Below are 16,425 nucleotides of genomic sequence, written 5' to 3' on the forward strand. Positions count from 1 at the left end.
GTAGTTTTAATTGTTTCTGAGTGTGCATGGATGTTTGCTATACTCTTATTTTTAAAGGCACCATTTGTGAAGGTGTTTACTCTGCTGTGATTATTTTGATAATGCTATACTGCATTTGATGCTTAAGACCCTTGTACAGTAGTCCAAATAAATGAAACTGAAATTGAAACAGAAAATCATTGTGGGAAGTGAAGTGGGGTTAGACCAGAACACTTTAGTCTTCCAGTTTGCCTTTCACAAAGCTGCTCACCGCCATCATGCAGCCCCAAATAGACTGTGCCCCTTGACAGAAAAGAAGGGTGTTTGTGTGCTCACACATTTTCTGCATGTACTTTGGGTGCAGGATTAGCTGAAATGAACAGACAGGCCCAAACAGCAAGTAGTCTCCTCCAGACTACATCTTGCTAGCAGGTTGCAAAACTTATGGGAGGATCCTATGCACATTTCCTCAAAAGTAAGTCCCATTGTGTTCAAAGCAGCTTACTCTCAGGTAAGCATATATAGAATTTTAGCTGTAGGTTTGTCACTGTTGGAGTCAGTGTGCCCCTGAATACAAGTTGCTAAGAATCACAACTGGGTATAGTGTTGTTGTGCTCAGCTAGTTGGCCACTGTGAGCACAGAATGCTGGACTTGATGGGCCTGATCCTGCAGGGCTCTTCTTATGTTCATTTGTTATGTTGCTGGGTTGTGGGTTTTTTGCTGGCTTCTTTCAAGTGGCCAAACCGTTTCCTTCAGCAAGGGAGCAAGGGTGTGTGCATTTGTTATTATTAGCCACCACCTGTCAAAGGCTGTTAAATCAGCCATTTCAGGAAACAAACAAACCATGCAAAAGAAATTTGTATGGAGAGAAGGTCGTTTTATGTAGCTGGGCTTCAATTCAGTAGGAAACAGGGTCTATGCTGGACTGTTCACTTAACTTATTATTATTATTTGATTATTTTTGATTGATATACAGCCCTTCATCTGAAGATCACAGGGCAGTTCACAACATGAATGGCAATTAAATCATGTGTGGGAAAGGGAATTTCAGAATAAAGCAAACATTTCTTTCTTTCCTCCTCAATGAAGGGAACTCCCTGAAGGAACTTCCTGGAGTGAAGGACTACGAAGTAGTGTATCCACAAAAAATCCATGCATTGCACAAAAGAGATGTCGGAGGAAGTCAGAACCACAAGGTAAAAAAGAACTGCCTGTTTGGTTGTGTACACACAACAATTCATGGTGGATTTGATGCATCAAACATGTACATGTTTATTGTGCCTTTCACATAGAATCATAGAACTGTAGAGTTGGATTGTACCCAAGGGTCATCTAGTCCAACCCCCTGCAATGCAGAATTCTCAACTAAAGCACCAAAGACATGTGCCTTCCAACCTCTGCTTGAAAATTTCCAATGAAGCTCCTTATGCAGTCATATCAGTTTCTTTAGATGCCTCCCACTTTTCATTCTTATTGGAATTGTCTGCATTTGTAGCTTCCATATTTAACCTTTAAGAAACTCCCATCCATCTTGAACTCCCTTCTCTTTGAGTTTTGGGACCATGGGATCTCACCCAGTAGCTCCTAAAGCTTTTTGAAATCAGTCTTCTTAATGTCCAGAGGGCATCTCTCAGCTTTCCCTTGCCTCTGTGTCATGAAACTCAAAAGGACAAGATCATTTCCTCCCAAGATTCCCAGTATTCCCAGTACTTCCACTTTGTCAATCAGTTCCTCCCTGTTGGTGAGGTCCAGGTCCAAGATAGATGATCCCCTTGTTGCTTCTTCTGCTTTCTGGGAAACAAAGCAACCGAGGCAAGGCAACGTAATAGCATCCTTGTCCAAGCGGCAGACTGCATTCCGCCTTCCCTCCCCCTATTTAATTTTTATTTAACCAATCTATGGATTATGTGGTAAGGGACAAAGTCCAACATAAAATCACATGTTGCTCAAGTGTGGATGCACTGAAGTGCACCGTGGGGTGGTTTTGTGGTTTTCTACATGTTTGGTGCCGTCTATCTCCACCCCTACATCCTTTTTCTCAGCACCTGACCACAATCTGGTCATTTAGTTTCCATCAGCGCAAAGGAAATGATGCAGTGTCCATTTCCACTGGTTGCTGCTGAAGGCATGTTTACAGTTTTTTTTTAGAACAGCTGCTTTTTGCAGGACTGCTCTTGTGCAAAACAGCTGCATTGAGAATAGAAGTAAAATTGGCTTTGCAGGTACAGGAGAGAGGGAGGGAGGGAGGGAGGAAGACACTTTCTCCAAATACCTCTCCAACAGATAGTTATTTCCATCCAGACTTGACTATGTGTGCTGGTGTGGGAAACATGCTGCTTATGTTACACTCCAGTGCACACCACAGCTTCCTGTGTTGGGGGAAGATAGTGTGGAGATCAGAGGCCCTGATGCCTCTGGCTGGCTGGCCAGGGCCAGGAGGTGGGGTGAAGCAGTCGTGACAGATCTTGCTGGAAACCCCACTGGTAGCAGGATGCCCGTGTGGGCAGCAACTCATTGGCTCTCCAGTGGTGGGGCAGGGGCACCTTCCCATTTCACCACCCCCTGTTTGTAGCCACAGAGCTAACAGCCTGACTCAAACATGACACACAATTTTAAACTGCTTTTTTGTGAATCTGGTAAATCAAACAACATATATTTCATATTCCCTCCCCCCTCCCCAAAACATAACCCACCCTCCCCTCCCCTCTCTCTGGTTTATCAACATATGTTATTTTCTGCATGTTACAAAACTGTACAAATCCTTAATTTAACTATCCAAATGTTATCAATAAAAAGTTTGTGAATGTTTATTCATATATATATATATATATATATATATATATATATATATATATATATATATATTTGCTTTCGTAGATTTTCACGGGTACAGGAATGCAGGTTTTGGTGTCCTCAGGATATCACTCCTGGTGGTACTCAGGATATCACTCAAGAAATCACTCAAGATATCCCTCAAGTAATTAAGGAACAAAAGAAGAAAAGGCACACTAGCCTGGGAACTTCCTCTCTGCCCAGAACATTGGAGGCTATACACCACACCCCCTCAACAGTATTTATAGGAACTCAAACACTGAGATCCTGCTCTGTTCCAGTAACAAGAAGCCGAAAGCACCAGCCTGAAGATGACGAGTGAGACCTCGTCGAAACGTCGCCTAGACACCCCAACTTTTACACGGGAAGACACCCGAGGACACCAAAACCTGCATATATATATATATATATATATATATATATATATATATATATATATATTCCATTTTGCTCATTGTGACACGTGCTTGAAACTCTGGGTATAGTCCATGTTCGCTACTGCACTAATCCAGAGACAAAAGCATATTTTTTTTTAAAAAAGATGTCTGTACAAATGTGCACAATGGGCCTCAGTTTTATAGGTTGGGGAAGTAGCAATTGAGGTGGTAATTAGTAGTAATTGAAATTGTACCTTCCTGGATCTGAGACCTTACTGTGGCCTTCAAGACGCAAATGAGTGACTTGGGGTGAGGTCTTTAATTCAGCAGTATTTATTAGCAGTTGTTGTGATGCTATAGCAGTTTTCCTTTGTTTGCCTGTCCCCCGCAAACCCCCCCACCTCTAATCAACAGCTGCTCATCCACACTTTTCAAATGCAGGCCAAGTATGAAGATGCCGCAGACTATGAAATGAGAGTGAATGGCGAGAAGGTGGTCCTTCACCTCGAAAGAAACAAGTAAGTTAGAATAAGGTTGCCAGACGTCCCCGGATTTACAAATCAGTCCCCATACAAAATCCATTGAAGCTGAAAAGTGTCCCCGGATTCATTGAAAAGAATCTGGTAACCTTAAGTTAGAACTGCAGTTTTCTTAACATATTCAAGGTGACAACATAGCAGAAAATAATGGAGGTTATAAGGAACACATTCCTGTGGCGATATTCTTTCCCCACAATTATTATGGGTTAAGTTAGACATTGGAAGAGATATGGAAATGCTTCTATAAGATACATAGAATCAGTGCCACTTCCGGTCTCTGTTCTTTCTTTCTTTCTTTCTTTCTTTCTTTCTTTCTTTCTTTCTTTCTTTCTTTCTTTCTTTCTTTCTTTCTTTCACAACACATAGCAGCAACATGGAGGGGTGAATGTGTTCCCATATGACACAAAGCACATGCAAATTTTATGCAACAATGTGCTTTCTTTTGTGAAACACTGACCAATTTCCAATGGAAGTCACCACTTGCTGGTTGCTGAAATTCTTGCAAAGAACACCGTCCAGATTGCGCCCCCCTAGCCCTGGCTGGACAAATTAGCTCTTCTTTCCGCCTCTCCTCCAACACCCTCTCCACCCATTCAATTCACCCTCTATTAAAAACCATTATTATGAGGTAATAATCGATATTTTCCTGCCAACCTAGCAGTTCGAAAGCACATCAAAGTTCAAGTAGATAAATAGGTAAATAGATACCACTCTGGTGGTAAGGTAAACGGCGTTTCCGTGCGCTGCTCTGGTTCGCCAGAAGCGGCTTAGTTATGCTGGCCACAGGACCCGGAAAAACTGTCTGCAGACAAATGCCGGCTCCCTCGGCCAATAAAGCGAGACGAGTGCCACAACCCCAGAGTCGTCCGCAACAGAACCTAACGATCAGGGGTCCCTTTACCTTTAATAATCAATATTTATATTTATGGACATATTTTTAAGCTGATTTTGCGCCCTCCCCCCATCGCCTGTGCCCCTCACCACCCCCTAGCTACGGCCCTGCCCACCAGCCAGGACCACAATGCTCAACAGTGCATTTGCACCACACCTCCCCCCATCTCAACGCTCCCTCTCTCTTTCCTGGTAAACATACCTGTAAGTGACCCAGCTGCTGGGAAGTTAGGTAAGCACCCCCACTGCCCCAGGCCATGCATTCCTGGCAGTGGTAGCTGTTGCCCATTGGGACTGGTAGAGCAGAAGGCAGAGCAGCTAACAACAGGTGGAGCCAGAGCGAATGACAGGCAGAATCAACTAATTCTGGGTTTGCTCCCATCCTCCTTCCTGTTGTCGTCTACAAGGGCAACCCTGTGACAAAGGAGGAAGGTGCCAGTCAGGGCCACCCCATGAACTGGCTGTAAATGAGGAGTTTGGCAAGTGAGAGCTTGGTGGGACAGCGCCCCATTTGCCCTACTGGGCCAGCCTGCAGTGATGTCTGGAAACAGTTAAACAAAACATACCCCCAAAGAAATATTCTGAAACAAGACTACCCCAAAATAAATATTTCCAAACGCCGGGAGTTTCTTCCGCACCACTCCCTTACTAGTGGTGTGTTCCCAAGTTTTGTGTTCTTTTTCTAATTATGCCTTAAGATCCCAAGATTTCTTCTTGCTTTATGCATTTAAAATATAGATGGATCACGGGGATTCCACTTTATATATATATATATATATATATATATATAAAGGTACTGTGCTAGTCTCCCTAGAGCTCAGAACCATCCAATGGAGCCGAATGGTGGAAGATTCAGGACTAAGTGCTTATTCACACAGTGCTTAACAATCGAACTCACAGCTGCAAAATGTACTGATGCCAGCCACCTTGGACAGTTTTAAAATGACTAGATAGGCCTTTGGTCTGCTTGAACTAACAGCCTCTTATTTAAAAAAAATCCTTTTTGCTTTTAAGTTGTTTTTAACTTTTTAGGGTTTTATTGTTTTGTTTTTCAATTGTAAACCACTGTGATGTATCTTTATGTCACAGTGGTATATAATTTTGTAAAATAAAAATAAAAATGTGCTTTTGATTGAGTTGCCACACACGAACGCCCTCTACCTCACTCAGCGTGGCCAGGATTTAAAACTGCACATGTGGCCTTGTTATGCATGCATGCATGCATGCGTTGTAGGCCAAACCCATGCTGCATGCATGCCATTGCAGGCCTAGACCTTGATGCTTCCAGGAGCTCAGGAGCTTCAGCTGCATAACAAAAGACAGGAAGGATTCTAAAGCGCTCCAATGGTATTTGCTGGTAGCTGGCAGGCAGCCAATCCCTGCTGTGATAGGGCCAATGTTGTGATTCGCTAGTCGCAGCATAAGGCGACCTATCACAGGTGTTGCCTGGGCCGGCTTAAGGTGTCTATATACTGGGCTGAGTGCCTCTGTTTGTCATTCTTGTTCCTGCTGCTTCAATAAATCCTTTTGAGCTGAACCCAGGGCTCGGGTCATGCTTGAACCCACCTACACCTCAGCCTTGTCTATAGAAACCCTAGCAATTTGCATATAGTTTTCTAAGAGCCTTTTAAAAATGTTAACCCTGCATCCGAGTTGATATATTATACAAGCAAGGCATAAGAGGAAATGGCCAAGAAATATTCCAGATATTTTTCTTTTAAACTGATCCATTGGTAGCATAGCGTTTTAGTCTTGTTAAGGGTGAGGAGTGCTCAGCTTGAACTATAAATCAAGATATTAATAAAGATAATCTTCAATAGAATTGCCACTTGGCCAGTTTCTGCATAATAACTAACCAGCTCAACAGGTTTGTCCCTCTGTCTCTCCTCCACCCTGCTACTGGCCGGGCCTGGGATGGGTTTTCTTTTTAACAGCTTGTTTCAGTAATGAACAGTAGGCATGCATTAAAATTAAATTATTTCCCACCTGCACTAATGACCTGTGGTAACAGCCTGATTTGCTCTGCTAAAGAAGAACCACCTGCAATCAGTTTTTCCACTACATATAACTAATAAATATTAGGAGTGTGCACAGGCCCCGAGATTTGCTTTGCATTTGTGCATTTTAAAAAATTCCAGTTGATTTCTGAGTCAATCAATCAAACCTTTATTGCATTAGCATACAGCCATAGCAGGATAAGACAAAAAGGCTAGAGACAAGCAACCAAACAAGATTCAAAGTGATATTACTGGCGTTATGACATTTAAATTACGCTAAGACAATAATGTAAAGATTTAGTTGCCGGCGCCGGGAATCTAAAATGCGGATGTATATAAAGCATATAATGGCCCCAAAATAGGCTCGGCACATTAGGTTAAAAAGGTAATAAAAAGAATTAAAACAGGTCCAGGTCTAGGACACACTACCCAGTCAGAGTAACCCTGAGTTTCAAAGCCTGCACTATAAAGATTGCCACCCCATGTGAAATTTGGGGATTTACGTCCACAAGAAGCGATTTCAAACAGTCTTCTTTAGATGTGATGGTGGACGGGATCAAGAGGAGGAGCTTAGTTCTTATTGGCTCATAAATAGGGCAGTAGAAAAAGAAATGTATGAAGTCCTCTACTTCATTCATTGTGCATGGACATAGACGCTGAGTAATAAGGGGTCTTAGAATAAATCCCCTGCAAGAAGGCCGTGGGTATAGAATGGAAACGGGCCATGGTAAACGCTCTTCTCAAATTGGGCTCCGTCAGGTCTATCAAGTAGTTGGCAAGTGATCTTACCACTTTCACTTTAGGGAGCCACATGGAGAGGCGAGCTGTGGTGGACTGTGCCCGGTCCATGGCCTCGTCTCTTGTAAGAATCCAGGCCCGGATTTTATGTTGGTCCCAAGATGACAGCGTGTCAAGATCTGGGAGGGAGTAGCGTGCAGTAATAGTCTCCATAGCCTTGGACCATTTGTTGCTATGAGAGCAAGTTAAAAAGGCTTGCCTGGCTAGTAGGGAATCTGGGGCTTTGATTAATTTACAATAAAAACTAATAATTCTAATGTGGGCTCTCGCTACAATGGAGGGGAGGCCCAGTTCTGTTCTTAACTGTGCAGCAACCGAGCCCTTGGGGAGACCCAGTAACTTTCGTGCAAAGATTTCTGAGTCTCTCTTTGTACTCCCTTGATTTGCATTTTGCATCCTGTGTAAAACAAAGCTCTCTACTTCTCCCATTTATTATACAGTAGCACCTCGGCTTACATTACCCTTAGGTAGCGTAACCTTCAGGTTGCGAAAGCAGCAACCCCAGAAGTGTTTTGCTGCGCATGCATGCCTAGAAGTGCTCTACTGTGCTGCGCACATGCGCAGAAGCAGTCTGCCACTGCATGCACAGAAGCGAACCCTCCAGTTGCGGAAACTTCAGGATCTGACTGGAGCTCTGGAACGGATCCCTTCCGCAACCAGAGGTACCACTGTAATGGGGAATAAAATAACAGCTCTTTCCCCTTGAAGCCAAAATTGATTAAATCTAGGAGCCAGAGTACCTCCAGAGTGGATTAAGTTTGCCAAATTGTAGACAAATAGGTCCAGACTTTTTGTGGAAATACAGTGGTTCTTTGGTTTTGAGCATCTCGGAAGTCGAATGTTTCAGTTTTCGAACACCGAAAACCCGGAAGTAAAAGCTTCCATTTTCAAATGCACCTCTGAAGTCTGGGACTGGTTAGTGCCTGGGAACAACATGAACACCACCTTGGGTTCCATGATGGATGGAAGACATACACACACACACACACTTTTTCTCTTCCTATCATAGGATCATCTCCACAGTGGTGCTGTGAGCACTTATGTGCCTTCAGAGGTATTCCTTGGCAGTAGGCAGATCCAGTGAAACTGGTCCTACCTGCACTATTCATTTAAAGCAGTATCATGTCACTTGAAACGGTCGTGGTTCCCCCACTGTAGTTTGTTAAGACAGCTGAGAGTTGTTAGGAGGCCCCTATTCCCCTCACTGAGTTCTCTGGGAAGAGGGATTGAATATTAAACCATTCTGGGAATTGTAGTTCTGTGGGGTTTTTTAACAACTCTCAGGTTTTTTAACAACTCTCAGCACCTTAACAAGTTACAGATAGGTAGCCGTGTTGGTCTGCCATAGTCAAAACAAAAAAAATTCCTTCCAGTAGCACCTTAAAGACCAACTAAGTTAGTTCTTGGTATGAGCTTTCGTGTGCATGCACACTTCTTCAGATACACACACAGTGTGTATGCACACTTCTTCAGATACACACACAGTGTGTATCTGAAGAAGTGTGCATGCACACGAAAGCTCATACCAAGAACTAACTTAGTTGGTCTTTAAGGTGCTACTGGAAGGATTTTTTTTGTTTTCACCCTTAACAAGCTATACTTCCTGGTATTCTTTGTGGCAAGCCATGGCCAAGGTGCATGGTACTCTTTAAATGCACAGTGCAGGTGGGGCCTAGAATGTGGCATGTTCTTGGTTGTGGTGTGTGTGTGTGTGTGTGTGTGTGTGGTGTCAACAACTGTTCCTTCAGTTTGCAAATTTGCCCATGACCGCCCCCTCCCCACTTGGCAGCCCCTTAATCAAAGGAATCAAGATTTGTGTGCTTTGTAAACACTGTTGATCCCCTTTCCTTTTGTTTAAAAATATGTACGTGGAGAAGCTTAAGTGCCTCCCCTCCCCTTTGATATCCTACTCTGAATCTAAAAATAGACATACAATGCCATTGGGGAAATATAATTGTAGGCTTATTATGCAATTATCTCTGGCCCAACTTAATTTTCATCTTGAATAACAAACCCATTGTATTCTTTGCAGGGATCTTCTTTCCAAAGACTACACTGAGACCCATTACTCCCCTGATGGCAGAGAAATTACAACAAGCCCAGATGTTGAGGTAAAGACCAGAGCATCTCGTTGTAAATGTCATGAGAAGGGTGGGCTGGGGAGCATGGCTATAAGTGAGACTCTCAAAGAAAGGTGGCTTGCAAATGCATGAGGATCCACTGAGTCTAGACCAGGGATGGATGGATCAGTCTATTTCTGGTCCATCTCATTTTTGCACCTCATTTTCATCACTCTCCCACTCCCTCCCAGTCTGCCCAGCAGCCCTGCTAGTGGGAGGGCACATACACAGCACCACCCCTCTCAGCTGGTTGCTCCTTTGACAGATGCTGTTTTTATGTCCTCACCTGACACTACTGCTGAGTGGATGCAGCTGACCATTCATTTTTGTCATATTTCTGCATTTGATGTACGCTGCAGTTCTCTTTTATCACTTGGCACGATGAGAAAGCCCAAAGATGTTATCATGGTGCACCCGATGTGTGGTGGAATTCTCCTTACATGTAACTTCTGTGTGCCATTGCTTGTTTGATTGATTGTATATCTGAGCAAACATAAACACAGATCTCAGGGCGGTTCACAACCTAAAATGTTGCGTGTAATTTGTGTTTTGTGGCTAGTATTTTAATGATGGCTGTGGGGTGTGCGCGCATTGTTCCCATGTGGGTGCCAGTGAACATTTGATGCAGCATATCTGTTTTCCGTTGCTACCTGTTCAGGGTAGGACTGAACCAATAGGTTAAAATTACAAGAAAGGGGATTTCAGCTAGACCAAGCATGTCAAAAGTCAGTTTCAGTGACCTAATCCAACCCTCCGGTCAGTTTAATCCATCCCCTGTGGCAGTTTATTTCTTAAAAAAACTAAACAACTCCAACCCTAAAAAAACTCCAACAACTTCAATCCTAAAAAAAAAGGTCAATAACTTTGGTTGGCCCTTTGGTCGGCCCCCCGGCCCTTCACTTCATCAAATCTGGCCCTCTTTGAAAAAAGTTCGGACAGCACTAAGCTAGACATTAGGAAGGACTTCCTGATGGCATGAGCATTTTACATTGGAACAGATTGCCTTGGAAAATGATGGACTCCCTGGTTTTTTAGCTGGCAGATAGATGGCTATTGTAACAGTGGATTTCCTGTATTAGCAGTGGGTTGAACTAGATGAGCTCTGAGATCCCTTTGAACTCTGTGATTCTGTGCTTTGAAATGGTATCAGTGTGTGGGCGAATAGCATGTCTGAGGGTTCATTCTGCAGATCTTGTGTAGCCGTATTGTTGACCTCCAGGAAGGCAAGTTTGGTGGGAAGAACGGCTTGTAACCTGAACAGAATGTCCCACAGTCCCTCCGCTTTGATTGCCTGCCCTTCCCCAGAACTTGTTAGTTTCTCTCAGAGACGGTTTGCAGTCAGCTGTGTTCTCAGTGGACTGATCTTCTGTTCTTCCAAATAGCTATGGAGTTATGAGCTCTAACAGCACATTTGTTTGAAAGTCAGTGTAACCAACATCTTTTATCATTTGCTTGCTGTCTGTGATGTTTCTCTTTGTTATCAACATTAGATTTAGAACAGTTTTGACCCAGCTCTGTTTGAGGGCAGGTATTGGCACACAATATCTTACTCATAATCAGCCCTGTATTTGGTCCTGCTTAATTTTAATTTCTGTGAGAAAATATTTTTAATCTTCTTTGATGTGAACTGTGGGTACATGCCAGCTTGTGTTTGTCTTTTAAAATCCACATTGCAGAAGCTCAATAAAAATGCCTTGATGTGCATCTGCATGAAAATGCTGAGTCAATAGCAGTACAATCCTAGGCATGTCTATTCAGAAATAAGCACGACTGACTTTAATGGGGCTTACTTCCAGGTAAGTATGTAGAGGGTTGCAGCATCATTCAATTTACTACAAAGGTCTTGCAATGCAACAAAGAAGGCATTTGCACACCAGAAGCTGAACCCAAAGACCTTGAATTTGCACTGCCTCTCATTGTCTTTCCAATCCCTCCCTTCTCCCTCGTAAGTACCCTTTGGCTCACACATAATGCTAAGCCATGGTTTGTTAAAGTATGGTTTAATAGACATGATTTAGTGTTATGTGAGACTTCTGCTGGCTGGCTCAACTATGGTTTGTTTACTGCCAAGAATCCTGAAGTGTTTGTTGTTGACTTACAAATCTTGGTCAATTAACAAGTCAATTAACTTTTACTCACAGCAGACCTATTGAAATTAATACTCATTCAAAACTTTGGTACATTGATGTAAATGCGCCAACTCTGAGTCAATGTTAGTGGCATACCAGCATTTGATTTAACGGTGTCACATGTGAAATCAGCGCCTTTCTTTAATCATGGTTTGGATGGTCACCAAGCTGCAAAGCAAAAGTAATTTTTTAAAAATCTGGACTCAGCTAGATTGGTGAAGAAAAAGTGTTTTATATGCGTTGCATTTCTGATATAACACTGCAACACTAGATGGCACTGTGGAGTCCTGTCTTTCCCTACCAGATTTCCCTGTATGCGTTTACAACGCGTTTAACTCAATCGCTTCTTTGATGTGTCTAGATCCAGCCTCTGTGGGACAACTCATAGTCAACACGTAGTTTGTTAAACAAACCATGGCTTAATGGTATGTGTAAACTAGGTCAGTATAGGTTTCTTCTGGCTGAGATCTCCTTCAAGTGTAATTTTTACTACTGTTTTTCTCTGGGGGAAAAGATCCCATTTCTGAAAATGTGTACAGTGGTACCTCGGGTTAAGAACTTAATTTGTTCTGGAGGTCAGTTCTTAACCTGAAACTGTTCTTAACCTGAGGTACCACTTTAGCTAATGGGGCGTCCCGCTGCCACCGCACCGCCAGAGCACAATTTCTGTTCTCATCCTGAAGCAAAGTTCTTAACCTGAGGTACTATTTCTGGGTTAGTGGAGTCTGTAACCTGAAGCGGCTGTAACCTGAGAAATGATTGTATTTCTGGGTTAGCAGAATCTTTAACCTGAAGCGTCTGTAACCCAAGGTACCACTGTATCTTGTGGGCTTCATGTCCTGCCTTCCTATGTTCCTATTGCCTTTAATAAGTCCTGCTTGTGAACTTCCCAGAGGACTCTGGACTAGATGGATCTTTAGTTTGATCCAGGAAGGCTCTTCTTATTTTCTTATGTTTGATTTCAGAAGGTGCCACCGCTGAGCAAACATAAACACAGATTTACAATTCACACCACAAACGGATTAGAGATTAGTGCGCACTAAGTATAGGTCTGACTACAACAGAGTTATTGCCTCAAATGTTTGCCTTCAAGTAGAACTAGCTGAGAGCTGTTCTAAGCCATTGATGGAGTGAACATATGTACGTAACAGGAGGAAACACAGGAAGCACATGGCCGCAGACAAATGATCTGAAAGTACACAATGGAACAACCTTGCTGAAACTAAGTAGCTTTGGATCTTTCTAAGACCTGCATGAGAGAGTGCCTAGAAATGCTCTGTATGCAGAGTTAGACCTAAAATGATCCATGCTGAGCCACAAGACTGTGTGACTTCCAGCATTTGGTTTCATTGGATGGTTCTGGTATTACGAGAGACGGAGGGGAATGTCTCCTGCACACCAGACATAATCTTGTACACCTCTATCACCGCCCACACTTGCTCACCTTTCCCCCATAAATGAAGCCCCTCGCCAACTCATATGGTTATTTCCCTATCCCCTATCAAATTACTCTAATTTGTGTAACTATCTGGAACAAACCTTTTCTCATAAAAGAAATATTTGTCCTGCTCAGAGGTTGATGGGTATCACCTGAACCTTCTAGAATTCCCAGAGAAAAAAGGCATGGAGCTGCTTGGTTATACCTCAGTAGGCATCCCTCACAGCAGATGTTTTACAGGTTATGCCAGATGCTTTCCTTGGACCATGATAATGAGTTACTCAGTTATAGGCACAAAAGCAGTCACTGTGTCAAGTTCCCTGAGAATAAATAACTAACTGCATGTTCTAGCAGTTCCTGTTTCTAGCATGTGAAACTGGTTGTTTTTAGCCTTGTGTTCACTGTCATGTTTCCTACAATGAACAACTCTAATAATACACTAAAAAGTTTTTTTAAAATATAAACTATTATATGGTCAAAATCAAACCAGATTTTATTTAACTGCATTTAGGGTATAATCCTGTGCCTCCTGGGAAGGGATTTCAACAGCCATAGGATAGAGCAGATCTCCCTCACCTAGGGTTGGGGGAGAAATCCAATTCAATTTCCAATTAAAGGTGAATCTACTTATTTTTATTTAATTTTTTAAAATTACATTTATATACTGCCCTTCATCCAAAGATCTTGGGGGGTCCAAAAGATAAAAATACAAAAATAAAAGGACAAATAAATAGTTAGAATAAAAACAAAACAATACCAACACGTTTTAGAATATTAATCAGCCAAAGGCCTGGTCGACAGAGCCGTACAAAGGGGTGGGGTGGGGCGGTTCGCCCTGGGTGCCTCCTCTCACCACGGCCTTACCTTAGCCGGCTCTTTCTCCTCCGCCACTGCTGCCAAGCTAGGGCTTGGTCTTCTTGTGGCCTGCTTGGCTTCTCTGTAGCCGCCAGAAGAGGTGCACCTGCGTCCAGAAGTGTGCTTCCAAATGCGCTGCTGAGAATATGGCAGCAGTGGAGGTCAGCCACAACAGCAGTGGTGGTTGCCCCAACCACTCTGGAGGTGGAGGAGGTTTGATGTCCCACTTAATTCAGGGCACTTGAGTGATGAGAAGATGTATACTGAAGGTGCCAGACAAAACTTCCTGGGGAGAGCATTCCACAAATGAGGAGCCACTGCAGGAAAGGCCCATTTTCATGTTGCCCCCCTCCGGACCTCTTGTGGAGGAGGTACACACAGAAGGACCTCAGAGGACAGTGGCTGGCCAGTCAGTCAATTCCTTTATTCGACCGATAGTCAGAAATAAAACACAGAAATAAAACACAATACAGAATTATGAACTAAAACATCATAGGGGTGCATGAGTAAGGTAGGGCCACAGCACTAAACCTCCTACAGATAACCCACAGTGGCTGGCTTATATGGGTAGAGGTGGTCCTTGAGGTATTGCAGACCTCAGCCATTTCCAAAACAAGATCCATGCCAAAACACAGCTATCCATTGCAGTTTGCACTTATTGGAATTTTGCAATGCAGCTCTCTAGCCAAATAATAATAATAATAATAATAATAATAATAATAATAATAATAATAATAATATTTATACCCTGCCCTCCCCAGCTGAGCCCGTGCTCAGGGCGGCTAACAACCAATAATAAAAATGAGTTGAATGAATACAACTTATAAACAGATTAAAATACAACATTAAAACAGTTAAAAGCAGCCTCATTACAGGAGGAGAAAGGAAAAAAGAGAGGGAGGGAATCAAATTGACTCCAAGCCAAAGGCCAGGCGGAACAACTCTGTCTTACAGGCCCTGCAGAAAGAGATCAGATCCCGCAGGGCCCTGGTCTCATGAGGCAGAGCGTTCCACCAGGTCGGAGCCAGAGTTGAAAAGGCCCTGGCTCTGGTTGAAGCTAATTTAACTTCCTTAGGGCCCAGGACCACCAGGGTGTTGCTATATATGGACCTTAATGTCCTCCATGGGACATACCAGGAGAGGCGGTCCCGTAGGTACGAAGGTCCTAGGCCGTGATACAGTAGTACCTGGGTTTAAGAACAGCCCTGTTTATGAACTGTTCAGTTTATGAACTCCGCAAAACTGGAAGTAGTATCCCAGTTTGCAAACTTTACATTGGTCTAAGAACGGAAGCTAAACGGTGGAAGGGCACCAGCGACGGGAGGCCTCTTTAGGGAAAGCGTGCCTCGGTTTAAGAATAGTTTTGTTTTCAGAAAGGACTTCCGGAACGAATTAAGTTCGCAAACCAAGGTACCACTGCAATGTGTACAAGACCTACACTGGCTCCCAGTACATTTCCGAGCACAATTCAGAGTGTTGGTGCTGACCTTTAAAGCCCAATAGAGTGTTGGTGCTGACCTTTAAAGCCCAATAATATTAAAGTTACAAAAAATAATATAAAAGTTACAAAATAATAATAACAGCAACTACTCTCCCAAACACCCCTCCCCTTAAAAAATATCCCAGCTCAACATAAGGAGAGCTATGCTGGATGAGGCCAAGGTCATCCATGTGGGCGGGCACACTCATGAGGCAGGGTAAAGCTGCTGCCTTGGGTGGTGGAAGCCCCTGTGGTGGTGCCCCTATGGGCGTTGTGCATGTCCTGCCGCCTCTAAGGTAAAAGTAAAGGACCCCTGGATGGTTAAGGCCAGTCAAAGGTCACTAAGCAGTGTGGCACCCATCTCACTTTCAGGCCAAGGGAGCTGGCGTTTGTCCACAGACAGCTTTCTGTTTCATGTGGCCAGCATGACTCAACCACTTCTGGAGCAACAGAACACTGTGACGGAAGCCAGAGTGCACAGAAATGCCATTTACCTTCCCGCCACAGCGGTACCTATTTATCTACTTGCACTGGTATGCTTTTGAACTACAGTCAAACCTTGGTTGTCAAATGTAATCCATTCCGGAAGACCATTCAGCTTCTGAAACTTTTGGCAACTGAGGCACAGCTTCTGATTGGTTGCAAGAGCTTCTTGCACTCAAGTGGAAGCCGCTTTGGCCATTTGAGTTCTGAGGAACGTTCAAAAACCAGAACACTTATTGCAGGTTTTGGGAGCTGAAATGTTTGAGAACGGATCCGCTTGGGAACCAAGGTTTGACTGCGCTAGGTTGGTTGCCACCTTTGCCACCAGCATAGAACTTGTGCTGGCATTGGGGCTAGAACCTGCCACTGCTGCTGCTTTGCAACCAAGTAAGGGATGCTTTGGTGGGGGTGGCAAGACAGGGAGGCACTTCCCATTTCACCTGATGCACCCCCCTACCATCCTGTTGTCATGGTGGCCAGCCAGATTTCTTATGGGGATGATGCAT

General features: G+C 43.5%; 1 protein-coding gene across 1 annotated transcript in view; it reads left to right on the forward strand.

Moving 5' to 3' along the window:
• Nucleotides 1–16,425, forward strand: part of ADAM28 (ADAM metallopeptidase domain 28) — a 74,274-nt gene that overhangs the window by 15,824 nt on the left and 42,025 nt on the right. Inside the window, exons 2-4 of the mRNA XM_081890896.1 lie at nucleotides 1,070–1,176; nucleotides 3,631–3,707; nucleotides 9,447–9,525. Of these exons, the coding sequence (XP_081747022.1) occupies nucleotides 1,070–1,176; nucleotides 3,631–3,707; nucleotides 9,447–9,525 (263 nt within the window). The remainder of the gene's footprint in view (nucleotides 1–1,069; nucleotides 1,177–3,630; nucleotides 3,708–9,446; nucleotides 9,526–16,425) is intronic.

Source organism: Podarcis melisellensis, assembly GCF_964234715.1.
Source record: "Podarcis melisellensis genome assembly, chromosome: 15".
Lineage (NCBI taxonomy): Eukaryota > Metazoa > Chordata > Lepidosauria > Squamata > Lacertidae > Podarcis > Podarcis melisellensis.